The sequence below is a fragment of the Sander lucioperca genome, chromosome 7, assembly GCF_008315115.2.
Source record: "Sander lucioperca isolate FBNREF2018 chromosome 7, SLUC_FBN_1.2, whole genome shotgun sequence".
Lineage (NCBI taxonomy): Eukaryota > Metazoa > Chordata > Actinopteri > Perciformes > Percidae > Sander > Sander lucioperca.
In genome coordinates, this window is record NC_050179.1 from 10,062,868 (window position 1) to 10,084,675 (window position 21,808).

The following is a 21,808-nucleotide window of genomic DNA, read 5'->3' on the forward strand; positions in this document are numbered from 1 at the left end:
ATGTATGTATTTGAATGACCGACAAATGATATATCACTTAAGAGCAGAAACTAAGAATTTAAGACCACAATTTTTTATCCTGTAAAAGTATCACTGAAAAGACCCTGAAGGGTGTTGGAACGGCAACTATGATTACATCAAAACTCTCTCAAACAAGGTTCTTGTTATTTACTAGAAAAGAGAGTATTTAAGAAAACTATAAGCGATAGTTAAAAAAGAAAAAGATATAGGAAGCTTGGCCCTCTAAGCGAACAGCTATTTTATTTACGAATTCGTATATCCAAATGTGATATTGTTCGACTTTGTATTTCTATTATTGTTATACAATGTTCTGTCTTTTTCATATCTACAACATCTATCAGTGTTGGAAGATCTCTCTTGGAGTAGACTAGTTTCTCCCTTTGACAGAGCAAGGGCCTCTAGCTTGCAGTTGTCAGCTAAGGTCAAAGGTCAACCTCTGCTCTGCAGCGCTTACACACACACACACACACACACACACACACACACACACACACACACACACACACACAGTTGTTTTATTTTCTGTTTTTCTGTTTCCTTGACCCATTTTTTAGTCTTGAGTACTTAATACAAGAAACAAATTAACAACATCAGTTAGTTGCAAGGATGTATAATACAAATTACTCTCTCTCTTTCTCTCCTATATTGAGTAGTCAGGTCAGTCTTTACCTAAGCACCTTTATGCTTTGTACAACTTGACATTAATGTAACTTTAAATAAAAGCCTCATACTACTACTTTATGTGAAATGTCCAAATAGTTATGAGACAAACTGCTGATTCTAGTTTTAGTGATATATAATTCAGACCTGGGTAGCTTAAGTTGACTGACATTCGATAAAATTACCAACCAGTTGTTGATGGAATGCACAATGCAACAGGCAACTTTCCCTTCTGTGACATGCTACCACAGGTCAGTCTTTACCTAAACACCTTTATGCTATGTACAACTCGACATTAATGCGTAACAACTACCTTTTTAACCAGCTTTATCTTATTATCTTGTATGAACTTTTAGAAATAGTAACATATCAATTGGCAATTTTCCTTGCAATAGCTACTGCTAATGCTTGCTCTTGAGGCAACCACTATAATAGTTGGGGCTTCGTAAAGTACAGAGTTTGGTCTAGACCTACTCTATCTGTAAAGTGTCTCGAGATAACTCTTGTTATGATTTGATACTATAAATAAAATTGAATTGAATTGAAATTGAATTGAATTGAATTGAATTGAATTGAATTGAATTGAATCATATATGCTGCATGAAAACGCGAGCCATAGCAAGGGGCCTCTAGGTCAACCTCTGCTCTGCTGAACATACACACACACACACACACACACACACACACACACACACACACACACACACACACACACACACAGACACCAGTGGTATGTCAACAGCTATACATTTATGTCCACATACGTTCTCGCTTAGTAGTTATCTTTAGATTGGATATGTCATTAGATTAAATGCCCGTAGGAAAATAATTTCCAAACACAACCAGAACCACTCAAGCTAAAAAGCATTGAGGGTTAAAAGCCACATGTCCCACTGTAGCCTTTCATCTCACTATATACACAGTTTGGTTTTATTTGTTAGCCCTGTGTTAACCTTGTTAAGCTGTAAATGTAGCAATTCTTCTCTCACTTTCATAAGGAAAATTGTAGGGTATATCTATCCAATTACAAATGCAAAGTACCGCTTATTAAACAAGAACAAGAAAATATATGAATGGATTTAAACACCAGTGCAGCCAAACACTATGAACAATCTTCATTTAGACAACACACACCGGCACTCAGAACATACTGAAAGTAAAAACACTAGCATCAAACACCAATACAGAAACTAGAAACTTTTAATATTTACAGTTTGGATAATTTAACTGATTTCACACAAATCAATATTTTCTTTAAAGAAAAATATTTCACCTTAATTCATTTTATTTTATAACATACTAGTTTTTTAGGTAAACAAGAAGGAATGAAAATCATCTGTTTGCGTCAATAGATAGATTTCTTTTTTTTTTTTTTTTTTTAGTAATGTATGTACATACTGGAAAAACGAGAATTGATTATTTTGGAGGTGGTGCTTCCGGTTCCGGTGATATGGCAACAGCTTGATTGAGCTCGCTTATTCCTACCCCCAAAAGTAATTTTGTACTTTGTTTATCCTACATCTAAAGAGGAAAATATGCCAGGCAGCAAAAACTAGTTATGAACGAGTTATGAACCTTCGCTACACATAAGGAGACTAATAAGTATTAGCCAAAGAAGAAAACGGCAAACAAACAAATTGCCGGGGACGCAAGCAGCATGGCTGACTTAAGTGAAATATACAAATTGTTTTGTTTTCGTTCAGCAGAGCAGAGGTTGACCTAGAGGCCCCTTGCTATGGCTCGCGTTTTCATGCAGCATATATGATATGTTACTATTTCTAAAAGTTCATACAAGATAATAAGATAAAGCTGGTTAAAAAGGTAGTTGTTACGCATTAATGTCGAGTTGTACATAGCATAAAGGTGTTTAGGTAAAGACTGACCTGTGGTAGCATGTCACAGAAGGGAAAGTTGCCTGTTGCATTGTGCATTCCATCAACAACTGGTTGGTAATTTTATCGAATGTCAGTCAACTTAAGCTACCCAGGTCTGAATTATATATCACTAAAACTAGAATCAGCAGTTTGTCTCATAACTATTTGGACATTTCACATAAAGTAGTAGTATGAGGCTTTTATTTAAAGTTACATTAATGTCAAGTTGTACAAAGCATAAAGGTGTTTAGGTAAAGACTGACCTGACTACTCAATATAGGAGAGAAAGAGAGTAATTTGTATTATACATCCTTGCAACTAACTGATGTTGTTAATTTGTTTCTTGTATTAAGTACTTAAGACTAAAAAATGGGTCAAGGAAACAGAAAAACAGAAAATAAAACAACTGTGTGTGTGTGTGTGTGTGTGTGTGTGTGTGTGTGTGTGTGTGTAAGCGCTGCAGAGCAGAGGTTGACCTTTGACCTTAGCTGACAACTGCAAGCTAGAGGCCCTTGCTCTGTCAAAGGGAGAAACTAGTCTACTCCAAGAGAGATCTTCCAACACTGATAGATGTTGTAGATATGAAAAAGACAGAACATTGTATAACAATAATAGAAATACAAAGTCGAACAATATCACATTTGGATATACGAATTCGTAAATAAAATAGCTGTTCGCTTAGAGGGCCAAGCTTCCTATATCTTTTTCTTTTTTAACTATCGCTTATAGTTTTCTTAAATACTCTCTTTTCTAGTAAATAACAAGAACCTTGTTTGAGAGAGTTTTGATGTAATCATAGTTGCCGTTCCAACACCCTTCAGGGTCTTTTCAGTGATACTTTTACAGGATAAAAAATTGTGGTCTTAAATTCTTAGTTTCTGCTCTTAAGTGATATATCATTTGTCGGTCATTCAAATACATACATACATAGTTGTCAGTTGCATATTGCGTTGTATAATTAATTATTATTATAAATAATTGAGCTCAGGTTGAAATGCAGATAACATGAGACCAGAGTAAAATGCAAGGTAGTACTACTTACTTTTAATGTTGGTGTTTTACAAAGAAACAAATTTGGTTCGGGGTGCAAAGTTGAATCTCATCTTACATTTTTTTTCTTTTCTTTTTTAACACTGATCACATAAGGTTTAAAAATGTTTGTATATTTAATATAATTAGCTAAACTACTTGCTGCTATGTTATCTTTTTTAAATTGCCATCTTTCACCACATTAAACACAAACAATCTTTTAAGCGAATGTGGTTATGATAGTTACATTAAAATGATACAAAATCAGTTTTGTATTCATGAATTCAAATTCATGTTGAACATACCATATCTTGTCTGTGAGACTTACATTTTGGGGACGTGTTAATTCTGAATTGGGAAATTACGACGCAATGTCGCTAAAACATAAATGCATCTGGTGAAGTCATATAACTTCAAGGTAGTACTACTTACTTTTAACGTTGGTGTTTTACAAAGAAACAAATTGGGTTCAGGGTGCAAAGTTGAATCTTATCTTACATTTTTTACAGCTATTATAAGCATTGTGTACATCAAGGAGAATAAAATATAATTTTAACAGCTGTATTAATACAAAAATGTCACAAGCACATATTTTTTAACGTTTGTATATTTAATATAATTAGCTTAACTATTTGCTGCTACGTTATCTTTTTTAAATTGACATCTTTCACCACATCAAACACAACCAATCTTTTAAGTCAATGTCAATGTTTGTCATTGTGAATTGTCAATGTCAATCAATACAAATCTGTTTTGCTAGTTACATTAAAATGATACAAAATAAATTTTGTATTCACAAGTTAAAATTCATATGCATGTGTGGGCGAACATTAGTGGTTCACATGCACAGGCGACAACATGACAACATGTACTGTGTCTGTGTGTGTGTGTGTGTGTGTGTGTGTGTGTGTGTGTGCGCGCGTGTGTTTCATGTGTATAATGGTACACAAGCACAAGAAAGTTGTAGGAGTGTGTGTATGGATGAATATTATACTCTTTCCCATTAATTTCCTACATTTTGACCGTAAACAAAAAAAGTGTGACTAAGTTGAATAAATCACTCAAAATTCAAAGAAAGTAGTCACAATGAATGTTATGTGTTCAAATGCCATGTGTGATTTTGTGTGATCTGATGGAAAATACCATATTTATGGTACAGGGAATGTTGATCTTTTTTTTTTTGTTTTTTTTTTTTGACTTCTCACTGGTTAGCTCATTTGAACTGAAAACGTAATTTCCGGTAGAGTGTTCGGGCATGGGAAAAATAGGTGTGGAGGGAAAAGGGGAGTGAACACAGATCCCCGGGCCAGAACGAAGCAGGCACAGCCAGATGAGTATGGAGCAGCGGAGGACGCAGGAGGGCAGAGGACAATGTGAGCCAGACATACCAACCAGAGCTAAGCATGCACAGACATACGATCAATATGTCTAACTAAATAATGTAACGCCTGTGTGTGTGTGTGTGTGGGTGGGTGTGGGTGTGTGTGTGTGGGTGTGTGGGTGGGTGGAGATGCATTGACCTTTGGGGCTTAGGCCCATTCACGCTTATTAGAGCTACTTCCTTAGCCTGTTGTAAGAGGAGCCTTGCATTTTTGAACATTCCTTTTTTACAACCCAGTCTTACCCACTCTCTGGGCTCACAGTTATATGTATAACTGCTTCAAATAGTGTAAAGATACTTCATTCTTGCTCATTGGTTCATTTAAAAACACGCAATTTCCTGTCTTGATGCATTAATACGCAGTTTCCGGTCTCCTCCCTGGTAATATCCGGTCTGAGGCACGCCCTCTTTCTGGAAGGTTCCGGATTGCGTCAGAAACATCTGGCAGATGTAAATCACGTTTTTGACAGCTCGTGACCTCTTGACCTGCCGGTCATCAATCAATCTGCATATTTGAGTGACAGAAGCAGCAGTCTATTACTCTCTATTCTGTATTGCTTATTTATTCTCCTGTAGATCGACTTTTCTAATTATATCTGAGTCACCACATATGTAGCCTAGGCATCATTTACTCTTCCCTCCTCTTTTGCATTTTTTGTTGAGGAAGTAACCTCCTTAAAAGGTGACAATTATTCACCTCAATGATACATTAATTCATTTTAATTTATTAATAAACCCCTGGACTGTAATATTGTTAAGTTTGAGCAAGATTTCTGCTCATGTTGAAAACTTTGTGCACATTCAAAATATATCATGTCGTGATATTTTGAGAAAAATAAAGTTATAATAGTCACTATATTTCAGAAAATAATGTACCTGCACTATAGTCTGCTGTGCGTTACGTGATTGCTCTGCTGATACGGTAGATCTCAGACCGTCTGACAGACACAGTGCCCCGTTTGGGTCTCTGGTCTCTGAATGAGCGAACGTTTAGGGAAGTGTCTGTACGCTGCTCTATGCTTTTTTTTCATTGGTTGTTGCGTTAAATCTTACCCAGATACAATAGTGCTATTTTCTGATTGGCTATTGTGTAGGCGCTTTCTTTTTTTTGATTGGCTGATACGTGGCAGGCTCAACAAAGAACGCCAGGGGAGACGCGCTTGATTCCTGCCGGTTCCATAATGAGAGCGGCGCGCCAGAGAAATTTTGGGCGCTGCAGCATGTTAAATAGGTTATATTATAAATAGTTTTTCCGCGTGAGAAATACAATGTGTGGCGGGAGTGCGTGACAAAAGACCGAAATGAGTGACTGTCACGCTCAATCCATGCGCTCAATGCGTGACACTTCAGAGCCCTGTTAACCTAAATATTAACCTAACACTTAGCTAGCTAGCCTACATGCAAAACAGCAAAGAATTAAGCTAATGTGTTAGCTAACGAAGAAGTTAGAGGCTTTCCTCCATGGACTTCCTGTATGACTTCATTAGTGTTTGCACCAGTACTTAGAAAATAAAATAAAACATAGCTGGGTCAACGGTCGTCTGTTTTCAAGTTAAACCAGAGGTTCATTATTGCTTTACGTGAGTGTTGTTGTTGCCATGCTCACCAGCCGTTTGAGATTTGACACCTTTCATGATGACCTAATTAAATTTAATTAGAAGCAAATGTAATAAAACAAGTAGCCTATATTCTGGGTTATCTTTGTGGCACTGTTCAAAGCAGGAATTGTTTTTGTCACTTGATGGTTGAAACATTGGGAAGTGAAACCATGTAGGTTTAAAGTCTGTTGGACAGTCGTCTGCCATCACACAACTACGCATGAGTTATGCAAATGAGGCTACATTCAAAGACTAAACAAAGACAGACTGGTTTGGGATTTTGATGCTGTGTCACGATGTTCCCTTAGAGCACTTATTTGCTTAGGTTCAAATTAAATTTGTTTGTCCAAATATCCAGAGTGACCTCAGCTTCCAGGAACTTCTTCACAACCAACCACATTTATCCCTTTCGAAAACTGTCTGGATAGGCCTAACGTAGCATCTCGGTCTCCCACCTGAGAAGATGTTCAGACAATTAAAAAGAAAAGATCTGTTGAGAGTGAACCCTCATGATTATAGGCTATAGCCTAACTGTCTAAATCCCTCAGTAAAATAAAACATCACAGTTTAAATTCTTTGCTGAGGAGCCCTTTCCAGGATTGTGAGCTTCAGTGAATCTTTCAGCAATCACTTGGATGTTTAGTTTAGTGTTTTGTTTTGTTGTTTAAAGCAGTGATGTTTAGTTTATCTTCCCAGTCGTTCATCTCGTCTGTACGTTTAAGGAAAGGGTCTAGCAGCAGCTTTTCCCTGCTCCTCCCAGCCACCTCTACCCTGTACTTCCCCCCTCTGTCGCTCTTCAAGTGGTTTGCACAGTCCTGTACTGGTGTAATTATGTTGTCCTCCTCTGCGGGGTGTGGCTGAGTACAGAAATACAGCCGCTTATTTTCGCGACCACTTTTTCTTGAGCCTTATATCGCCTCTCCTCCTTGACATGTGGGTCCTCCTGGGTGTGGACTGCTTTCCAAGGCTTCCAAGACTAATGGTGAAACTCATCTTTAATAACAAGGCACACAGGGCCACCGGTTTGTTTTTCTTTTTTCTTTTTTTTTAAACACTCAAATGGGAAACAGAAATAGGAATCACACAAACACAAAGCTCACAAATATCAAGTATACTCCGACTGCAAGTGTCAGTACAATTTAAAGCAGATATAAAGATTAAAAATATTTTTTTTTTTTAGAATTACATACAGCCAAGTTTAAACACAGCAAAAACTACATCAAATGTAAATTTACACAAGTAAAAGTAGTAACAGTAAAATATATTAAGGATTGGATTATTACTATATGCGTAAGCAGCATTTCAGTAGTGGTTAAATAAATTAAAGTTTAATACACTGTTGGGTAGGCTAGTTTAATCTGTCATTATGCATCGTTTTTCATAGGTTGGTCATATATTTTGTATGTCAAATACTATTATAATACTACAAGTATCAAAAAAGCAACTTAAGCTTGGAGTGAAACAGCCTATAATAATCCTCAAGTAAAATACAAGTAGCCTATCTTTAAAACTGTACTTGAGTACAGTTACTTTCCACCACTAAAAAACATACAGTTGTATTTTTCATTGAAATTATTTCAAACTATTGTTTTATTAGAGCCTGAGCGCTGACAGCAGCGAAGGCCCTATTGAAACTGAAGGAATTATTATTATCCTCCTAGAGATTTCATCTGATCAACTTCAAATTTGGTCTGTGTTATCTTAAGACGTTAAAGATGAAAAGTTATTAAAAGAAAAGGGCATCATAGGGCATGGCCGTGGCGGGTTGGCCATTTTGTGCGTTTCGCCATCGAAACAGGAAGTGGGTGTAACGTGGGCGTGGCGTGGCGGCCATTTTGAGCATTTATCGATGAACGAAGAAGTTGTTGTAACTTTAGTGTACATTGTCATATCTGCCCGAAATTTCTCACGTTTGACAAGGGTCCAGGCCTGAGGACATCTACAGGCCAAAATTGACTTTTGGTCATAGCGCCCCCCGCTGGCAACAGGAAATCAGCCTTATATGACAAACATCATCCAATTTACATGAAACTTATTTGTGTGGTCTACATGGGATACTGAGCCGCCCCCTATACTTTAACCACGCCCATGTGCTTAGGCCACGCCCCCCCTTTATGGCTTTTGAACCGTTTAAGTTGGAGTCTTATGTGAGGTATCAATGAACTCAACAGAGACTTCCTTTTTTATTGGTAAAGGTTTGCCCTGACCCTTATGCTTAGGCCACGCCCCCTTTCACAGCTAATGTGATCTGTATGAGGTAGAGTCTTGTGTGAGGTATCATTAAACTCAGCAAGGAGTTCCCTTTTCATTGGTGACGATTTGTGTCTGAGTGCCACGCTAATATGTTATAACATATAATATGTATGCTATATGCACGGTCGCAAGGAGCAGTGTCCGCCAGTAACCCTGACGCGCACAGAGGAGCGAGGCCCCGTCCAACGCTGCTTGCAGCTTTAATTACTTTTTTGGTACTTCCTGTAAATGTGGACTTGTTTTGCCTGTCAAAAGGGGGATATTTGCAGGAGAAGTAAAACTACTGAAGCAACAACTTGGAAAGCTACACTGTGTAATCGTTTGTTACATATTCAATAAATCAAGCTCACACCGGAACATTTAATAAGGTGAGTTTATTTTGAACATGAGTTAAATAACAGTGTTAATTTAGCTTGGTATACAGCTTAACTAGTAGCTCGATCTTGGCTATAAGGAGTGAACTAACGCTGAACAGTTATGATGAATAGGCTATATTTAATAGTGACAATGAATTGGCATTATTTTCATTTTGTTTTCATTTTTGTTTCATTTTCTTTCATGTTGTCACTCAGGTACTTAATAAACCATTATGTTGTGAATGGTAACCTATAATACATGCTTAGCCTCCATTATGGACTTCGAGATGCTCTGAAGGTGTAATTTGTGAAGGTGTTGATGTCTTTTTAACAAATGTCGCAGTGTGTGTCAGTGCTGGCTGCTGTGTGTAGGAAGATTCAGTCACAGCCAGTGATTAACAGGCTGTTAAAGTCACTGCTTCCATCTAGTGGTAGATATTATTTTGAACCAGAAGGAGGCTGCAACAAAAATATGTCATTCCATCGCACCTGACAAACCATATCGAGATTATCTCTGAAACATACAGTAGCCCCTGTTTGGTTGTGTGTTTGTTGACCGCACCGTTGAACTGACTGAACTGAGATAAAAAAAGGTGGAGACGTTAAAGAGAAATGCTGTGACATCAGCAACAGGTAGAGTCGCTTTTACATTCCTTAGCTAGTAATACAACAACACGTTTGTTCCTAGAGGAAGTACGGAAGTTGCCAACTGCTTGTTCAAGATCACTCATTTCATTTTCTAGTTATGCATATCGGTGAGCTGACAGAGAGGCTCTGGGATCATTGAATGGTGACTGAATCTTTTTTTTTTTTTAATCGGGGAAGTCGCATCTGTATTCAGTCTACTCATCATGCCCGGCCACAAGAGGCAGGTAGGTAATTATTATTCACACATGTAATATAGAGATCATATCGATGCACAATGAAGCTGTTCTGAGGACGGTGTTGTGTTAAACATGGCCTGCTGTTTTTACCACGACGGCCAATAGCTCCAACAGAAGCTGATTCCAGTGCTGTAGGCTACAAGAACCCGCCGTTACACAAATCAAGACTACATAGTCATGTTTAAATCTAAATTAGGATTGAATGGGGTGTGTATGTGCTTCCCCTGATATCATGATGTTAAGATTGCACGTCTAGGTCTGCCACTCCTTTACTGTGTTGGTCCTACATGTACAGTATCAGTGTAGACTGCCCTGTATGTGAATAGCTGGATTGGCATGGTGAGAGCATTTCCACATGCCATGCTGTTTAATCAGGTAAGATAAACCCTCTTCTTTGACAGTCAGGGTGAGTCAGGATCACCACAGTGACATTCACTGACACACCCCCATGTCATAGTTAAACAGGATTCATTTATCATAAAACCATTATTTGTCATTCACATCTTTTATATCATATCAAAAACTAAATTGTTTATTAATGATGTGTGGAATTTGACATAATTGGGTGGATGACTTCTACTTGTATTATTTTTGTCAATATTTTGCTGTTTAGCCCAGTATTGAATTCTTGGAATTGATGGGAGTGGTAAAAGAGAATGGCAATGAACAGACATCACTCCCTCCTTTGGTAAGAATTTGATGTGTCCACTTTAACAACATGCTAACTAGCTCTGGCCAACATAATTCACAGATTAAGATTGGTCTATATAATGTCTGAAAGTCTGACTTTGCCGTATGATGTTTGTCACACAGTACACACCTCTATCATATGACTACGTCCTGGTTGCCAAAACAATTGATTACCAGGAGAGAGAGGCCTTCAAGAAGCAAACTGAATACATTGAAGAATTGAAAAAAAAGAACTTGAAAGTTACGGTAAGTCTTAGTAATAACGAACATAAATGTGTCTTTACTGTTGGAAAGGTCACATGACTATTTTATTCATCTCGTCTTTATATATCCCTGTTAGAAAATTATAGATGAAGATCTTGTCTTCTATGGGATTCAAGGACCTAAAGAAATTTTTGAGAAGTACAGGTATCTTCTCAAAGTGTCTGATGCTTGTAACTGGAGCTCGGATCAGAACGCTGTACCACTCAGCACCAGGTAAAACATGTTGCCGTAGCTATTTGTAGACAATCACGGATGCCATTTGAAGTATCTGTGATTGTTTATGTGCCCCGTAAGATCTTAATACAATTTTGTTTTTAAATATGATAAGGAGATACAATCTTACTCTGTGTGTTTGTATGAATGTGATATTTTAAAACCCCAGCTCTTCTTTAGCATTACTAAAAGGCAACATTTCAAAGGTTCCATAACATTTTTAGTTTTTAGTTTTTACTGTCTCTTGTTGCACATTCAGCTTTGTAAGTGATACTTGTCCTTGTTTCAGGATAAGGATTATCCACTTCATCTTGAATCACACCCTTATACGTTCAGGAGGTGAGAAAGACTAACTGCATTCACAATCTGCTTAGGTTACTGGACACCTAATCTTTCATGTTATTCTTCCCAGAGGGTTTGCGGGATCTTATGAAGATGAAGGTTTTTGAGGCAAGGTTCTGCTTGCATGAGGTAAAAATCCTAACATACAGTATTGTTCTAATACAGCATCTATGATTTATCACTATTACGGGTTGCAATATTGTCAGCATATCTGGCCTGATAATTGTGTTATCACCAGGTTTTGGACAGAAACTGCAGAATAAACAGATTGTGTGAATAAAGAATGAAAACAGTAGACTGAATCAACCTTTTCACACATCCTCATACTTAAGATAGTGACACTATTATCTACTGATAAATCTCTTCTCTTCACGTGGCCGCAAACGTGTTTTGTGTTCCTTAAAGAGCATCTAAAATGATGATGTGAAACTTGGCAGTGGCCTTCCAAAACAATAAATTGCTGCCAAAAATGTATTTGTTCACAGAGGCGCTATGTGAGGGATGTTACAGTAATGCAGTGAGTCATTCAGTGCTGGGAATATGTGGGCATGTGTGTGAACATACATACATGTAAGCATGTACATGTGTGTTTACTCTGTCACATCGTGGAAGGTGAAGACGTTTCCACTAAATCAAAAGTCCAGGAAAGTAAAATGTAAATCAATTTCCAAAGCTTATTCAAAATATGAAGCAACATTCATTTTGGATTTTTTTTTCTAATTGTATGTACAATATAAACTGGTAAATCCATTTGATTCTTTTTTTACATTGTAAGCTTCTGTTTTTCATTTGACTGGATGTTGTGTTTACCAATATGTACAAAGCTCTTCTTTATGTTGGTAATTTCCTTAGATTTACAGTATTTGTTTGTGCTTCTGCTTTCAGAAAAAGAAACAGAGAGAGCTGAAGGAGAGCTGGGCACGATGGACAGCCTGTCTCCAAGGGCAACCCATTACTGCCGTCAGGTTTGAACTGCAACACAACAGCCTATTCATTACGCTGCTTTTATTTATTTTTTTTACAGTTGAAGTTATTGCAGCATTATTGTTTTCCATGTCAAATATGTCACCCCCCACGCATGATGCAGGCATTGTTTAGACTCATTGTTTAAAATCATGAACAGTACTTAATGCTGGTACAGATAAGAGCTGTTGTCTTTGGATTCACTTGTATATTGAGTCCAAACCATAGACTGTAAAAAAAGATCCAAACTGCAGAACACAACGCTTTTATAATCTGAGTTGATATTTATTTCATCATTGTATACTGCTTATGTGCTTTTATTTGTGCTTATGAGTTTGTGTTTATGTGCTCTTGTATGTTTTCTTTTAATGTCAATAAACCTGCCAGGGATTGCAGATGAAAATAAGCCTTTTTTTTGCCATATTTATACATTGGACTCAAGTGCTCATGTTAATTAATGTGCATTGCCCCTTCTTAAATAAATGAACATAATGCAAACATGCATCATGTCTCCAATTTTGAGTAAAAAAGTAATTGGACATGTGTAAGCTTCATGTCAGTATGCTAGCTGTGAGATTCTAGCACCCACATTAGGCCTATCAGCAAACCATAGTGACAAGATACACTGTACATCATCACTCCACGTTTTGTCAAAATCAGTCAAACATGCACAGGAGGCAACAATGAGCCAATTCCACTCTCATTACCAAGCAGTGTTTTTTGTTTGGTTGGTTTTGCAAATGCAATTGGTCTATTAAAACCTTGTGGGCCACACATGGAAAAAACTGCACAATACATAAACTAGTTGGGGGGGAAACTTGTCGTCTTCATAAGTTTTACTATGTTAAATACCAGGGGGCTAAAACACAGCCATATGTACACTTTATAAACTTTACATATCAATATATAGAGTTTGTGTTTATCCTGTGTGTGTGTGTGTGTATGTGTGTGTGTGTGTGTGTGTGTGTGTGTGTGTGTTCTCATGTCAGGAACTACTTTGGGGAGAAGGTGGCCTTGTACTTCCTGTGGTTGGGCTGGTACACATATTTGCTCATCCCACCTGCTATCATTGGGGTCATTGTCTTCCTTTATGGACTTGCCTTCTTCAACAGCTCACCCCTCATGTAAGTTTTTCCACAACTCCACACTATCTGTGTCAAAATAACAGATAATTTACACTGTAACAAATAAAGTGCTTATTGTGTTGTAGAAAGGAGGTTTGTGAGTCTGACACAGTCATGTGTCCTCTTTGTGACAAGGGATGCAAAGTATGGCAGCTCTCCGACACCTGCACATATGCCAAGGTACATCAGTGCATTTACAGTAGACATGCAGCTGAATGGTGTATTTGTCTGTTTGTGCTCACTGCCGGTCTCATCTACCTGCAGGTGAGCTTGCTGTTTGATAATAATGGCACGGTGCTCTTTGCAATGTTCATGGCAGTGTGGGGTGAGTTTTGTGTGTCCATATGACATAATTATTCTTGTGTTTATAGAAATAGTCATGTATGTTCAATATTCTGTTTAAGATAGATTAGTGTGACTTATCACAAGCTTACTTCCTGCAGATGCAATTTTGCTTCATAGCCATGTAAACCCATGTAAACTCATTCTCCAATACTGTTGTTTATTGGCCTAAACATGTTTGGCTTCACAGGACAACTCGTGCAAAGAAGTCTTTTATCTGCCTCACATTTATTTTATCCAACTGCCTGCATGTTTTATGATCACTGAGATATGCACTGCCAACGAAATGCCACATTACTGAGAGAACCTACTCGTCCTGGCTTCTCACATCTTAATCAGCCCAGGCCATCTGGCCGTGGGGGTGGTTAGGCAGTGATCTATAAGAATATGTAAATGCTCTTTCACTATTCAGCTTGATTTATTTGAGTGACATTTATTATCACAACTGTGGGAAAAATACAGTTAACTAGAACAGTCACTACAGTCTTCAAGAAGTGATTACATGAGTATATGAAAAAAGTCAAGGCAAGGGTGAGATACAGAAAGAGGACAATAAAATGTTGACATTGCAGGACACATTGTGCCGAGCTGAATGGGAGAGCCCTTACAATACCGGTTTGAAAAGAAATTAGTTAAAAACTAAAAGTAATACACTAGAATGTTGCACTACTGTCTAAATAAAGCGTTGCTGCTGCTTTCTAGTTTTTGTGACAAAGCCCTGTGGCACAATGCTTTTGTGATTAAAACGTTTTTCAACAGATGTTAAACCTTAAATAGATGCATGTTGATATTTTCATAGATTCAGAGAAAAATGAATGCAAAACTGCTACCATATGCCAAAACTGGCCAAAGGCATTACCAGTGGATCTGTTTTCAAAAACTGTTACTGTTCAGTTTTGTTGTTTTAGTTATATGAACAAAAAATTCTTGATCTTCACAGCAACACTGTTTTTGGAGTTTTGGAAGAGACATCGGGCTTCCTATGTGTGCGAATGGAAAGTGTCTGATTGGTGTGAGGAGGAGGTATGATCAGTTTTATACATCCCCGTTTCAATAGCACCTTCTCAGTGATCATTGGAATTCATGGTTGTGTGTATTCTTCTATTATATTTAACTGTAGGAGGAATTGATCCTGGAAATTGTGAACAACGTCAACTGTGAACCAAAAGAATATAAGCACTCTTATCTGCGCAGCACTCTGGTTTTGATCTGTGTCACAGCTATGGTTGGGAACTTGTCATTTTTACACTCTTCATATATATTAATCAAATGGCTTGAACTTCTTTAGAGTTCAGGTTAAAATAAGAATTAGGTTGAAGTTGGATAAGGTTCAGGTTTCGACATGAACAGTCTTTGAGGGTATTTATGTTAATCATAGTTAATGGAGGCCCTCACAACTATAGTAATACAAATGAGTATTTTTTGTGTTTCCATAGATATTGGTGATCATTGGCCTGACACATGCCTTAGTGGTGTTCAGGGTGATTGCAGCAGTGCTCTTGGCTGAGGGATCATGGGAGTTCCTGAGCAACTACTCCAACAGCGGAGCGATGATGCTGGGGGCCGTCCTCCATTACCTCATCATCACTGTCATGACACGGGTACGCTGTTCTGTTAATGTGCATCTCTGTCTCCTTGAAGTGATACTCTCCGTGACTCTGACAATGTCTTTGTCTTTGCAGATCAACAGGATTGTTGCCATGAAGCTCTGTGAATTAGGTAACTTTACTGTACCTATTTTGATTATTAATTTTTTAAGAGATGCTCTTACACTAATATCCCACTGATGTATCCATGGAGAATTAAACGTTAGCTTAACATATTTGCAGTTGTCAGTGTGTTGGGCAGTGAGAACAGGCAAACAAATGCAGGGGGCTGAAGCAGGCAGTCAGGTCAGACACACAAATAAGAGAAAGATAGTGTCTGGAACACAAAATGATGTCGCTGAGAGAGAACAAAAGCTGTCCTCTATCCAGTAACCCAAATCCAATATCCACTATTACAGGCTCACAGACTTATCTGTATGTTGTTGTTTAAGTCTGTGAGGGCTCAAGGCTGTCTCCCTGAGAAATTATAAAGTGCTTGAGAAGAGAATTACCCACAAATCAACATCATCAATCAAAAACAGTGGCAGCAGAAACCCAAAATCATTTTTAAAAACTGTGAAGGAAAAGTTTACATATAAATAGCAGCAAGCACAGTGTCTTTATTATATGAAGGCATTATCATGTTCATGAGCAGTGCTCAGGGTGGACATTGGAACTGAGCCACCATATATGCACTGATTGGGGAAATGAGCGGCAGTATAAAGACGTGATAGGTCAGGTGATATTCAGAGGAGGGAAACTCCCTGAGGGCAACTAGAGGGAAGGTGATGTACGACAGTGAGTGAACTGCTTCAGAACATACAGTACAGAAAAGAGAGAGAGAGTCTGAGGATGTAGGGTGGGAAGTTTGTACTCAAGTACTGTACTTAAGTACCACTTTGAGGTACTTGTACTTTACTTAAGTATTTCCATTTTATGTGACTTGTACTTCTACTCTCCACTACATCTCAGAGTATTTCTACAGTGTGGTATTGCTACTTTTACTTAAGTAAAAGATCTGAGTACTTCTTCTTTGCCACAGTACAGCGAGCCATTCAAGTTCAGCTGTGGTATGTTGATTACAGTTTCTAAAAGCTGCCTATAAAAATGGAATAAAAAAACAATCACTTGAGATTTGAACACTTTTTATTTTTATATTGTGTGCACCAACATAACATTATTTAGATGAATTAAATGTAAATAGAGGTAATGATATAATAGATGTACAGTTTTAATTCACTAGTATGGCTTCTCTTAAGTGTGTGAGATTGTGCCATCTATTGACCAAATAGTGAACTGCATGAACACTGACATGAAGTCTGTCTTTACCAGAAAAAACAAGATCATTTGCTACCACAGAGAAGAGTTTCACTGTCAAGATGTTCACCTTCCAGTTCTTCACCTATTTTTCCTCCCTCTTCTACGTGGCCTTTTTTCTCGGCAGGTAAGAACTTTTTGACTGGCCGAAAAATTCAATATTCACATTTTGCAACTTTGGGGTGTGTCATATATTGTATATCGGTATCAAAAAATATGCTTATTGATATAATTTCAAACATATTACTCAGCTCCAGACATAATTTCAAACATATTACTCAGCTCCAGACTCAGATTCCAAACCCACACAACACATGACATAACATACTTTAAATTGCCTTTACTTATTAATATCCTCTGTCCTAACCTGAATAATGATGACGTGTTTTTGTAACACACATGACAGGATAAATGGCCATCCTGGTGGCTATGTCCGAATTTCAGGGAAATGGAGGCTAGAGGAGGCAAGTGACATAAATATGCATCTCATTTAGAAATACTAAATGTCCAGTTTTAAGTAAAAAAAATAGTTTTTTTTTTTTTTACATTTGAATATTGTATCTGATTGCATTGCAAACATGTCACTCTCTGCTGTGCAGTGTCATCCCAGTGGATGTCTCACAGATCTGTTCATCCAAATGGCCATTATAATGGTACTCAAGCAAACCATCAGCAATGTCTTTGAGTTCACTGGACCGTAAGTATATATATCAGATTTGTAATTATATACTGTATATCACTGTACAATCTACTTATGTGGGGTCCAGGATTTTGAAAGCTGTCTTTTGTTTGCATCAGCTGGCTCTGCAGGTGGTTGAAAAGAAGAAGGATTCAGAAGCTACAGAGGAAATGTGCCCACTGCTACCTGAAAGATGAATCACAGGCCAAATATGGAGCTGAACTGTGTGATAACTGCAAGCTTCGAGACTGGCTCAGCAACTACCGTCTCAATGATGTTGACTCCTTCAGCCTGTTCAATGAGTTCCTGGAGATGGGTATGTACTTCGCTAAACACTTTAATAACCAAGACAGTAGGCACTATCGACAAGTACTGGACTGGTTTTGGTAAATAATATTCTTCTTTGCTCTCTCCTTAGTGATCCAGTTCAGCTTTACCACCATATTTGTGGCAGCGTTTCCTCTTGCTCCTCTGCTAGCCCTCATTAATAATATCATTGAGATACGCCTGGATGCCATTAAAATGGTCACTCTGGAGCGCAGAATGGTTCCTAAGAAAACCAACGATATTGGTGAGTATCACTTTTGAACTAAAAATTAAAATGTTGTTTGCCTTTTTATACTGCAGATGAAATTCTCTTCACATCAATGTTTCCTTTCCTCAGGTGTGTGGACAGACGTGTTGGAGGCCATTGGTGTCTTAGCTGTCATTGCAAACGGGCTGGTCATTGGTGTATCTTCAGACTTCATCCCTCGATTAGTGTACCGTTACCGTTTTGGCCCATGTGCCAACGGCACAGCAACAGATATTGAGTGAGAATTCTTCGAGAAAACGTTTATGTTCTGTCATGTTGTGAGCAACACTCGCTTTAAATAAGTTATTGTGTTTTTCAAGCTGCATGGTTGGATACATCAACAACACTCTCTCTGTTGCACGAATGGATGACCAAAGCATAGGCAACGAGTTTTCAGGCAGTCAGATGATCACTTCTAGTGGCTTGAATGTCTCTTCCTGCAGGTTTGTTCTCTTTCAATCTTATTTGTCTTCTGCAGCTGAATAGTTATTCTGGCATTATGGTCAGGAGAAACCAAAGTCAAAACATATAAGTTAAGTGATAACAGTCAAAAGCACTGATCCTGCTCAGCACCAGTGTACAAAACTGCTCAGTGTTCGCAGTACACTTAGATGTCTTGGTAGTATTGCACTGTGACTGTTGCTGTAAGGACTGTATAACCTCAGGTTATATGAGTGCTTTATAAATAAAGTTGGTGGCCATCACCGCAGCTGGTAGGGGGATAACTTCCGCTTTCTGGTCTGTTTCTGTTCACAGGTATAAAGACTACAGAAGCAATGAGGACTACAGTCTTACCCCACAGTTTTGGCTAATTTTAGCTGTGCGCTTTGCATTTGTAATCCTGTTCGAGGTAAGCCTTAACCATGACCAAAGAACCACTAGCCACTTCTTCTTACATTGATTTATTTGAGCAGTTTTTTTGTACTTTAGCACCCGACACAACACACACAATATCCTCCTAGCTCACCGTTTGTCTATTTTGATGTTTCACAACATTGATATGCTACAACAAAATCAGGAAGTGTCTGTGTTATCTTTAATTAAACCACATTTTCACAGATAGAAAAGGAGATTACATTCCTGACATTTTCCTCTCTGCTTGCAGCACGTTGTTGTCATATGCAAGTTCATTGCAGCCTGGTTTGTGCCGAGCGCTCCCATGCAGGTCAAGAATGATAGACTCTTTGATAAACTCAAAAGACTAAAAGAGGAACTCAGGTGAGTCTCAAGTAATATGTGGTTGCCAACAAAAAGTACAATCTTGCTCATTCATTTTCAAAATAACAAAATATAACATCTTGTGATTTTGGTTAAATATTTAAAACACAAGTTAATACAGTGGTTCCCAAAGTTTTTTTGTTGTGCCATAACTATGGATTCACCCATCTGATACGCTGGATCATTATTGGAGCTGATACTGACCTTATTAGGTGCATTGATTATCGGCCATGACGGGACCGATTACCGCCACACAAAAGCAACAAGGTGCTCCCGCTATATTTGCGGTGATTTCAGAAGCAAGATAGTGTTGGCTCCTTCATATTTTGAATTTAACTGATGTGTTTGGTTTATTAGCATGACCACTTAACTTATTTCCCTGTTAAAAGTGTGTCTATCTTGTGCTTTGAGGATAAATCAGATTGAATAAATCAGATTCACAGATGTTTTCACTTTTTCTCAGTTGACATTCTCAGTTGTGCATAAGCAAGTTAAAGCAAATGACTTGCTGCATGATATATATACAACACAACCAGCATTACTCTTCATTAATCATTTCTAAGGTATACATTGAAAAAAAAAAATATTCCACTCAAATTGTACTTAAATTTAACTGAATCCTAATTGCCTAAATGATGACTCATAAACACAAATGTGGCATTTGTAAGGTTGTAGCTGTAATTATGTGTTTATTATACATTAATAAACATACGTTTTTAAGATGTGTTTTGCAGTGTTGTGACCAATTTTAGTTTTATTTGCATAGATGCTGCAACTAACCAGCCTTTGCTTTTATTTTTTACAGTTCATTTGAAGTGTGACCCCATTCAGACACTTAAGGGTTACAGATTGTTCCCTGGGGACATGAGCCCAGTGTTGCCTTGTGCATTAAGGTGTCCAGAATATCACAGTGTTGAGTTAACTTTAAAGTCAATCTCTCATCTCTCATCTCTCTGAAGTGCTGTCTGAATTCTCATCTTTGAAGACAGACTCATTTTTCTTGGACAAAACAAGTGTACAGTAACTGATTTTATTGACCACGAGATTGTTCTCATTCTATTGTAAGAATGCATTGATAGCTTACTGTTGGCTCTCTATATTTGTGAGACGTATGTGAGGGGTTTTAATGAACACCTAAAGATAATTTATACTGCTACTGCACATACAGTACCGATTGAGTGTTACGATGTTGCCTTATATTGTAAAAAAGCTCTGTGATGATTGTTATTACTGCAGACCAAATATGATGGTGTCTTTTGTAAACCAGACACAAGAATGTTTTGCAATATAATATTTTATATTATTGAATAAAAGAGGAAATCTTTGGCCCCATATACTGAAATGTCTTTTGAATTTAAGCTTGTCCGTTAAAGGTGTGTTATAGGGGACATTTTGAATTTGCCAAATTACAGATTTAGGAGTAAAGATATTTTACAATATTTCAGTAATAGCTACATGTCAGTGTTGTCTTCCTGTCCTCTCTCTATACTGTTTATGGCAATTTGGTAGATTTAATGACCTGAGGATAATGTTACTTTCTGTAACTACATAGAAGTCAAACATGTTTTTTAAGGCTGCTTTTAGTATTTCTTAGTCTCAATACCTTTACAATAAAATGTTCTTATGTACAAAATATTATAGCACAATTTATCCACTAGAAATGTATTCCTGGCAGTGTGGAAAATGCTTTGAAACAGCAGTTTGACTATCATCTAAGTTAAATGTTAGGAAAACATAGTTGAACACTATACCATTCTGTAATAAGGCACCATTATAAGTTGTTACTTTATTAATGATAAATTATGAAAAACTTATAACCATTAATCAGGATACCCATTGGGTTGCCAGGTTGTGAAAAATGCCCTCAACTGGTTGGACTTCTAAACTTCATTTTTGGAAAAGGGTGCTGACAATCCATAACTTTTTAGCACTTACAGCTGCAGACTTGATGATAAAAAACATGTATTACTTATGAACATTTACACTAATAATGATGGGTATTATAATATTAGAAAGGGAAAAACTCATGAACATTTATTAAATTATATTGTACATATTCTTTATCATATATCGTTTTCATATTATTATTGTAATTTTCTATTCTGTATTTATGTTCTCGACTGCTGCAGTACTTTTCCTTTATTTTTATTTCCTCTTAATATGTTTATTGTATGCACCAAACATTTCTTGTAAGTGAAAACCTACTTGATATAGGCCTAACCTTATTCAGATTCTAATGGATTAACAACATGAATAACTGCAAATACCAAATAGAAATAATTAACAACAGCCAATAAGAATTTTTGGTGATTTTCAAATTATTTATTTATCATTATTAATGTCATTAGTTAGCCTACAACTTCTATAAATCCTGTTTAAAATGTGCCTCGTTAGAAAGAGGCAGGCTACCTTTCAGCGCTATTTAAAACATAAAAACCCG

At 37.4% G+C, this 21,808-nt stretch overlaps 1 protein-coding gene across 4 annotated transcripts; it reads left to right on the top strand.

Annotated features, from left to right (window-relative positions):
* The first annotated feature begins 9,066 nt into the window (after positions 1 to 9,066).
* Positions 9,067 to 20,702, top strand: LOC116038495 (anoctamin-9). 4 transcript variants are annotated; one of them, XM_031282961.2, is made up of 26 exons: positions 9,067 to 9,184; positions 9,545 to 9,805; positions 9,916 to 10,044; positions 10,670 to 10,744; positions 10,870 to 10,992; positions 11,087 to 11,223; positions 11,513 to 11,562; positions 11,636 to 11,694; positions 12,451 to 12,530; positions 13,518 to 13,652; positions 13,739 to 13,832; positions 13,917 to 13,977; positions 14,935 to 15,017; positions 15,115 to 15,219; positions 15,431 to 15,595; positions 15,677 to 15,713; positions 16,913 to 17,024; positions 17,304 to 17,361; positions 17,497 to 17,594; positions 17,696 to 17,892; positions 17,995 to 18,147; positions 18,241 to 18,388; positions 18,471 to 18,593; positions 18,907 to 19,000; positions 19,256 to 19,368; positions 20,174 to 20,702. In XM_031282961.2, the coding sequence occupies exons 3-26, from the start codon at positions 10,024 to 10,026 to the stop codon at positions 20,187 to 20,189; spliced, it is 2,337 nt and encodes a 778-aa protein (XP_031138821.2). In that variant the 5' UTR covers positions 9,067 to 9,184; positions 9,545 to 9,805; positions 9,916 to 10,023; the 3' UTR covers positions 20,190 to 20,702. The 4 variants fall into 4 exon arrangements, with proteins under 4 accessions (XP_031138821.2, XP_031138825.2, XP_031138824.1 ...); XM_031282965.2 differs by having other exon boundaries at positions 9,916 to 10,040; XM_031282964.2 differs by having other exon boundaries at positions 9,998 to 10,044.
* Positions 20,703 to 21,808: the final 1,106 nt, after the last annotated feature.

Coding starts and splice junctions, on each gene's coding strand:
- LOC116038495 (XM_031282965.2), top strand. CDS start 9,960: ATGGTGACTGAATCTTTTTTTTTTTTTAATCGGGGAAGTCGCATCTGT. Junction 12,531..13,517: donor CAACCCATTACTGCCGTCAG/GTTTGAACTGCA, acceptor TTCTCATGTCAG/GAACTACTTTGGGGAGAAGG. Junction 18,148..18,240: donor TAAGAAAACCAACGATATTG/GTGAGTATCACT, acceptor TCCTTTCCTCAG/GTGTGTGGACAGACGTGTTG.